Here is an 8819-nt window from a genome sequence, read left to right as displayed (position 1 = left end):
ACAGTGCAGCACTTCATTAGTGCTGCAGTGAAGTGTCATCCTAGTGTTATTCTGTTTTGTTAAATATATTTTTTGAGGTTTCATTTTTCAAAGATTGAAGAAATGTTAAACTTTGGGGTTTTCAAATGGGGTCATGTAAAAGCCACTTGACTTTGAAATAACACTCCCTGGAAATGTTTTTTAAAAGGGGTACTGAGAGGTCTTGTGAGGAAAACAAGCTTTTCCGGGAAACCACTTGACTTCCAGCAACAACAGCAAGCCTTTCTGGGAAGCCACCTGACTTCCAGCTCAATAAACAACAGAGAATTTTGGACACTTAGAGAAGTGCTTTACAAAGAAGTGACAGGTCAAGATTGATGGAGGTCAAAACGTTGACCTCCTGTTGTCGGTCTTGCTTTTGAATTGTTTCGAGTTCGGGTTGAACGGTATAAAAACGGAGAGAACTTCCGAGCAGAGAAGTGAACTTCCAAGGAGAGAAGAGAATTCCCAAGGAAGGAGAGACAACCACAACCCAGCTCAGCTTTCCAACACCTCTGTAAAAAAAACCCTGAGAAGTCCACTGTGTCAACTCATCTCGTCTCTACTAAATGAATTCTCAACGTCGCCTGAAAAGAACTGTTCTAACAGATCCCAGTGACCCTCCTATGTGTACTTGGAGGCCAGACTGTATGCCAGTTCTGGAGCATAACATATCTCATCTGCTGTTTCTTCGAGAATAAGCAAGTATTCAGCCCAAGTGTTTTTTGTCTGTAACAGAGCTCTAAAAACAAGAATCTCTATTTTGTTCTGGTTAACCAGTGTGTGTGAGGGGCTAGGGTACAAAGGGAACTTTAATATTTCAATCTGTGTGTTTATGCTTTACTTCATTACTGGTTAAGACTTGTTTTATAATAAACTGATAATTTTGTTAGTTATTTAAAAAAAACCTGGTTGGTGTGCTTTATTCTGGGATAAAAATAGAATCTATGATTGACCATATTGGTAAGTGGGAAAAATGTAAATATATGTTGTGACTGGTGGAGAAGTGGAACTAGAATAAACAGTGCACTCATCCCACCTCAGTCGTAACACTAGATTTATGCTTAAGTCTCTGATAGGGGTAGAGAACATGTCAACATTTAAGAATAGATTAGATAGTTGGTTGAAGGAAAGGGAAATAAAGGGGATTGAGGCAGAGGGCAGGTACACAGGATTAGGACCCGTTGCTGCTGATGTGGAGGATAAACACCAACACAGACTGGTTAGCCCCAACAGCTTGTTTACATGTTACAATTTCTAAGTAATTTTCCAGTTTTGGGAGATTGACCTTCGTCCGGCCTTTTTAGCACTAGTGAGCTCTGATGTGTAAGGGAGAGATACGATTCTTCAGACTGCAAGTACATTTACTTTACTGGAACAGGTGCTTTAACCCGACAGATTCACATTTTTGTATGTCTGTGGTGTTGTTGGGTCTAGACAGATGGACCGTTAACCTTTTAGGCTACTGCTGGCGTAGGTAAAATTATATGCCCACTATGTCTTCCTTCAATAAAAAATAAACACCCCCCCCCCCCCCCCCCCCACCGCCTTCATTCCTTACTGAAGAAACTACTGAGATCTGCTTTTACTTCTCTGAAGGTTTCGGGACTTTGAATTGCCTCTGATGATTTTAACTTTCTTGACCACAAAAAGAGGTAAAAGGGCTTGTCTTGAAAGCTCACCTAAAAGCAGTCACTGGGAGGATGCTTTAATGTGACAGACTGCCAACGATCAAAGCATTTGCCTCGGCTCCTCTTCCTCACGGATTTCTCTTTCCTGTGTTAGTAGCAGCTGCTTCACACATTCCCACTCACGCGGCTGCTATATATTGGGTCACAACTTGAAAGCCAAGAGAATGCTTTCTTGAAGGTCTTTTTAAAAAAAACCCACGCATTTTTCCTTTTTTCTTTTGAGGCAAAAGGTTTGAAACAGCTGTAGTTCTCTCCACATGTGCGAGCGAGGGAGTTAAATTATGGATATGATTAAAGTGCGCAGAGAGAAAACAGAATGTTGAATTAGACCACAATGAAAAGTTTTATTTCTGGGAGCGCACCGTCTAATACATTTAAATGGATTAATAACTGCAATGAAACATTGCATAAAGGAACTTCATGCTTCTGCTCCAGTTGAATAGGTAATCTACAAGGTTTTTATTCCGCTAAACAAGGTGCAGTTCAAAAATATGACCAGCAGAGTGCAGTGACAATGAAGCAAAGCAAAAAAGACAGCTGAATATAAACCTGCTAGCAGTTGCCCTGTGGGATTGCTTACAGTAAATTAGATAACATGCTGCTTTATAATGACAGAGGCATCAGACCATGTAACGCACAATGCCTTAGTCTTCTACTAAAGTGGACATATGTTTGGCCTGCCCCTTTAAGGGGCCAAAGTCTAATTCCTGTAAAGAAATACAATTTCTAGGACAATTAAAGTTCAATTCTTGTTGGCATTTGTAAGTTTTAGGCTCCTGATCTGGATTTATTTTAGCTCTTGTTCTCTAAGATTATATTGTATCATCAGTAACAAACTAATACTATGGGGTGTAAAAACTAGAGTATCTTTTGGGCCTCCTTATCTCGAGAGACAATGGGTAAGCGCCTGGAGGTGGTCAGTGGTTTGTGGATCACCACACTTTAGAGGGTGCAGAGGAGATTTACCAGAATTGTTCCAAGGATGAGGGATTTTAGCTACAAGGTTAGAATGGCAAAGCTGGGGTTGTTTTCCTTGGAGCAAAGGAGATTGAGGGGAGATTTGATAGAGGTGTACAAGATTATGACAGGTTTGGATAAGGTAGACAAAGAAAAGCTGTTCCTATTATTTAAGGTTTTGGGCAAGAGAAACAGCAAGGATGCGAGGAAGAACTTTTTTATGCAGCGAGTGGTAATGTCCTGGAACTCGCTGCCTACAACGGTGGTGGAAGCGGAGACAGTCAATGATTTCAAAAGGAAGTTGGTTGGGTAAATGAGGGAAATGAACTTACAGGGCTATGGGGAAATGGGACTGACTGGATTGCTCTACAGAGAGCTGGCATGGACTCGATGGGATGAATGACCTCCTTTTGTCCCTTAATAACTCTATGACAACAGTCCTGCACATTTTTCCTTTTCAAGTATTTATCCAATTCCCTTTTGAAAGTTACTATTTGAATCTGCTTTTTAAATTCGTTCTTGTGATATTAGCATCGCTGGCAAGGCTAGCATTTATTGCCCATCCCTAATTGCCCTTGAAACTGAGTGGCTTACTAGACTATTTCAGAGGGCAGTTAAAAGTCAACCATATTGCTGTGGTTCTGGAGTCACATGTAGGCCAGGCTGGGTAAGGACAGTAGATTTCCTTCCCTAAGGGCACATTAGCGAACAAGCCGAGTTTATAATGACAACCTGGTAGTTTCATGATCATATTTAATGAAATTTGTTTTTTAAATTCCAGATTTATTAATTAATTGAATTTAAATTCCCCCAGCTGCCATTATGGGATTTTAACTCATGTCTCCAGAGCATAAATTCATGCTTCTGGATTACTAATCCAGTAGCATTACCATTATGCTACCATCCTCCTAATGCTGCTTGCAACACCATTTCAGTCAGCACATTCCAAATCACAACAACTCACTGCATTAAAAAGATCTTCTCCCTTTTCTGGTTCTTTTGCCAATTATCTTAAATTTGCATCCTATGGTTACCGACCCACCCTCCAGTGGCAACAGATTCTCCTTATTTGCACTATCAAAACTCCAAATCTTGAACACCTTTATTAACTTTCTCTGTTCTAGGGAGAACAATCCCAGCCTCTCTGGTCTCTCCACGTAACTGAAGCACATCATCCTTGGTATCATTCTGGTAAATCTCCTCTGCATCCTCTCCAGGTTCGTGACATCTTTCCTCAAGAAAATGGCCCAGCATTAGACACACTACTCCAGCTGAGGGCTAATCAGTAATTTATAAAAGTTTACCATAATGTCCTTAAGCCAAAAGACTTGCAGGTTGATGGGTAAATTGGCCATTATAAATTGTCACTAGTATAGGTAGGTGGTAGGGAAGTATAGGGACAGGTGGGGATGTTTGGTAGGAATATGGGATTAGTGTAGGATTAGTATAAATGGGGGGGTTGATGGTCGGCACAGACTCGGTGGGCCGAAGGGCCTGTTTCAGTGCTGTATCTCTAATCTAAAAAACCTTGTTTTTTTATAGTCTATGTCTCTAATTATAAAGAGAAGGATCACATATGCTTTTTAATAGCTTTATCAAGTTGTTCTGCCACCTTCAATTATTTGTCTAGCTGAACCCACAGGTCGCTCTGTTCCTGCACTCCCTTTAAAACCTACATCCTTACAAAACACCACTGCTGGAAATATCTTTGCTCCCAATTATCCAGTGTAACCTCGGTGGAAAATCATCACAAAGCCCAGATGGGACCTCGGTTTAAAGTCTTCTCCAAACGATGGCACCTCTTGCAATGCAGCAGTCCCTCAGTACTGCACTGAAGTGTCAGTCTTGACTGCATGCTCAAGTGCTTGAAGCCACAGCCTTCTGACTCAGGGATGAGAGTGTTACTGAGCCACAGCTGACATAAGTTTAATAATTTCCTTGCAAATGTTATCATTCGTTTTATGTCTTAACTTTATTACTTACCTTGTTTTCAGTCGTAATCATCAGTTTAGTGGAGAAACAAGATGATAGCTGGAAGGTTTCTCAAAAAACATATGGGGCCCCTTCACTTCACCACTCATTTGTTTACTTCATTTCATATGTCCTCAATAGTTTCTCACTGGCAGTTTTCCTAGGTGTGTTCTTCAATTTTTATTTTTCCCATCTATTTGTTGCAATCAAAAATTTGTAAAATATGCAGGCCCTGAAAGTATGACACCAAAGTGTGAGGTGGGAGATGTGGTCTGATGAAAGGTCACACAGACCTGAAATGTTAACTCTGTTTTTCTCTCCACAGATGCTGCCTGACCTGCTGAGTATTTCCAGCATTTTCTGTTTTTGTTACAGGAAATGTGGCTTGACAAACAAGCATTTATAGTGTAACTAATCCATTGGCACTGAACATGGTGAGTCAAGAGGATAGGCTGTTTTATAACTACAAGGATGTTATCAATAAAGTGCAATGGGTAAAGTTTAACAGTAAGTGCAACTCCTACAGAGATTGTATGCTATACATAAAACTGTTGATTTATTATAGATATTAAGATAAACACAGGATTATTGTTTCTAGTGCATCTTTAATTAGAATTTTATTGTACATTGTATAGCATCGTTCACATCACCATGTCCCAAAGCACACAGCCAAAAAAGGCATTAAATATAATTGTATTTCAGGCAATAAGACATATTTACTGATGTCGGCACAGTCGATATAATGTCACATAGACCTGGGGTTCACATATTTGTGGGTCCATAATGTATCAGGTTAAGGCACCTGTTCTAGCAAAGTAAATGTGCAGCCCCCAGCATTGCAGTCTGAAGAATTGGATCACTGAAGGTAGCAGGACAAGTTGATAAAGCTATAAAAAAAAACATATGGGATCCTTGGTTTCATAAATAGAGACATACAGTACAAGGGATATAGTATATCTCCATCCTTTTTTCATACGTTTTCCTCCTCTCTCTGCTTGGTGTGGTTGTGTTCCACAGGCACCACTCATCCTCTGGCACATTGTTCAAGCCTCCATTCCTTGTGTGCAAGCTGAGACGGCAAGTGTCTGCAGGCTATTCAAACATGGACAGCATCACAGCCAAGCCCAATTCTGTCCTCTTCTCATCTAAAATAAACTTTCCAAAAGGGGAATTGGACAGTGGAATCTGCTGATTCTCTTTAGATCAGAAGTGCTGACATGGCTTGGTGACTGTCTCAACATCAAAGCACATGATTTTAATTATCATTTTCCCTGTAGTATCCATTGGTGACAATGCTGCTTCATAATGGTTCTCTTGAGCTTCAATCTGATATTCCTTTTATGTAAGATGATGCGATTCCAGAGAGTGTATAATAAAGAGGACCCAAGCTCAGCATGGCACTCAACCCCTCTATGCTGCCCTTTCTGCCACCACTCCCACCAACCCAGTGACCAATAATTCCCAAAGCTCAAAGGAATGGAGTCTACATGATGAAAATGTTTGTTTCCATTGGCATTAGTTTAAGAGAAAGAGCCTGCATTTCTATAGCATGTATGTTATACCTTTGCAACCAATGGATTACTTTTGAAGTACAGTAACTGTTGTTTGACAGACAAACATACCAATTCATCAGTGCACAGCAAGATCCCACAAACATCAAATGAATGAATGCTGGTTGAGGGAGGAATAGGGTCAGAATATTGGGCAAACTCTCCGTTCCTTGTCCAGCTGAGCAGGCAGATGTGGCCTCAGTTTAATGTCCTGTCTGAAACATAGAACATCTGATATTTAAGCACTCCCTCAGTATCAGCCCAGTTTACGTGCTCAAATCTGTAGTGGGGCTCGAACCTTTAATCTCTGATTTACAGGCAAGAGTACTACTACTGAAGAAGGGTCACTGACCCGAAACGTTAACTCTGCTTCTCTTTCCACAGATGCTGCCAGACCTGCTGAGTGAATCCAGCATTTCTTGTTTTTGTACTACTACTGAGGCTAGCTGACATGGGTAATCTGAATCATTGTCTTCTAAATTGTGCAGGTCTTTATTATATTACAAGCCTTATTTGCAGAAGTGATCCACAGCTTAGTGCAGAAACCAATAAGACAGCCAAAAGTTGACAGAGTAATGCTTTAGTTCCAGAAATAGTGATTATCGTGGGTTGATTGCACTTGATTAATGTAAAGCCATTTAAAAAATTTTAACATAAGCAATTCGGTGAGCACAAGTTCCAAACTCCAAACCGGACAGAAGGCTGGTCTGGCATAGCTTAGGACAAGCACTATTTAAAAACAGAATTGTAATAAGGTAAATAATTTCACCTGAATTTCCTGGTCCCAACATTCAACTAGCATAGGGATATGCTTATTTAAATGCTGATTGCTTTGCCTGAGGGTAGCACTCAGCCTCCAGTTCTGCAGCTGCAGGAACAGTTTAAAAGTGGATTTGTTATTCTGGGGTGCACTGTGAACTGAAGGTAAATTGAAGACCTCTTCCGGGGTTTTCTTGTTCATCTTGGTTTGGCTTTAATGCTGGTCTCAGACTGCATTCAACAACAGCTTATATTTGTATAGTGCCTTTAATATACCACACAACATCCTGACTTGGAACTAGATCGCTGCTCCTTCACTATCATTGGGTCAAAATCCTGGAACTCCCTTAACAGCACTGTGGGTGTGCCTACACCCTAAGGACTGCAGCGGTTCAAGAAGGCAGCTCACCACCACCTTCTCAAGGGCAATTAGGGATGGGAAATAAATACTGGCCTGGCCAGTGACACCAACATCCCACGAACAAATAAAAAAAATCCAAAGGCACTTTACAGAGGTATTATAAAACAACATATGAAACCAAGCCACATAAGGAGATACTAGGGCAGATGACCAAAAGTTTTAAGAAGCGTCTTAAAGGAGAAAAGCAAGGTAGAGAGGTTTAGGGAGGGAATTCCAGAACTTAGTGCCCAGGCAACTGAAGGCAGGACAACCTATGGTGGAGCATTTAAAATTAGGGATGCTCAAGAAGCCAGAATTAAGAGTCCAGAAATCTCAGAGGGTTGTAGGACTGGAGGAAACTACAGAGATAAGCAGAGGCCAACAATGGAGGGATTTGAAAACAAGGATGCAAATGTTATTATCGAGACGTAACTGGGAGCTAGTGTAAGACGGCGAGCACAGGCGTGGTGGGTGTGAGTTAGGGCACCTCCAGTAGAGTTTTGGATGACCTCAAATTTACAGAAGGTAGAATGTGGGAAGCCAGCCAAGAATGCATTGGAATAGTTAGGTCTGGAGGTAACAAAGGTATGGATGAGGGTTTCAGCAGCAGAAGAGCTGAGATAGGGGCAAAGAAGGGTGATGTTACGAAGATGAAAATAGGCGGCGTTAACGGCAGCATGGCTATGTGGCTGAAAGCTCTTCTCTGGCTCAAAATATACATGCTTCAATTACATCGATGGTCCAGGGCTGAAACAGGCTTCAGTTGTAGTGCAAATGTAGCCCCGCCAGGCAACAGAGGGCTGAGAGACCCAGCAAAAGATACATCTGTGGCTCATTTCACATTCAAATTAAAGCACTGTGTGATCAAATAAAAATGGTCAGGTGGTGATTCTTAAGTCAGCAGCTCAGAGGAAGAAGGGAAACTGTTAAAACAACAAAAAAAAATCAATGCAGTAGAACTTGCTGGGCAAGTGCAACTAGGGCCAATTTTGTACAGTAGAAAATCACGTGACATTCCAGCCGCTTCCCTGATGACACGCAAGCGGGCACCCGCCGGTGACGTAATGCTTTGGTGACGCGGTGGTCACGTGCGCCGCCGGTTGAGTCCGGGCTCCAGCTGCCGTCGTCTGCACTTGTCAGTGATTGCTTGCTGAGGGCGCGTAGGCCGCAGTTTCAGGCAGCAACCTGCGTCGGGAAAGAGGGGGGGGGGAAACGGTGTGGAGAGCGCGGAAATAAACTTGCCTTGCCAAGATGGGACAATGCGGCATAACGTCGTCCAAAACCGTCCTGGTGTTTTTAAACCTAATATTCTGGGTAAGTAGGTCAGGAAGGGCTTACCGTCGGCGAAGGAATTGTACCGTCTCCATGGCTGCCTGCTCTTGCAACCGCACCTGATGACCGGAAGTGGAGAATGGGTTTGATTGATGTGGCGTCTTGTGGTTTGATTGGCTGTGCATGCCGTCGCTAGGTAAT

The 8819-nt window shown here is 41.9% G+C and overlaps 1 protein-coding gene and 1 long non-coding RNA gene across 3 annotated transcripts in view; one reads left to right on the top strand and one right to left on the bottom strand.

The window, feature by feature from the left end:
* Window positions 1-5232: 5232 nt before the first annotated feature.
* LOC137350674 (uncharacterized) lies at window positions 5233-8749 on the bottom strand. Of its 2 annotated transcripts, XR_010969472.1 has the most exons (4): window positions 8685-8749; window positions 6957-7055; window positions 6260-6402; window positions 5233-5729 (listed from the first exon to the last, which is right to left on the bottom strand). It is a non-coding gene; the product is annotated as an uncharacterized lncRNA (long non-coding RNA). The 2 variants fall into 2 exon arrangements; XR_010969471.1 differs by having other exon boundaries at window positions 5233-6402.
* LOC137350673 (tetraspanin-3) overlaps window positions 8419-8819 on the top strand; it is a 52408-nt gene continuing 52007 nt past the window's right edge. The window contains exon 1 of the mRNA XM_068015521.1: window positions 8419-8660. Within this exon, the coding sequence (XP_067871622.1) occupies window positions 8598-8660 (63 nt within the window). The 5' untranslated portion in view covers window positions 8419-8597. The remainder of the gene's footprint in view (window positions 8661-8819) is intronic.

The sequence above is a fragment of the Heterodontus francisci genome, chromosome 35, assembly GCF_036365525.1.
Source record: "Heterodontus francisci isolate sHetFra1 chromosome 35, sHetFra1.hap1, whole genome shotgun sequence".
Lineage (NCBI taxonomy): Eukaryota > Metazoa > Chordata > Chondrichthyes > Heterodontiformes > Heterodontidae > Heterodontus > Heterodontus francisci.
The sequence above is the reverse complement of the archived record's forward strand: the minus strand, read 5'-3'. Positions and strand labels throughout refer to the sequence as shown.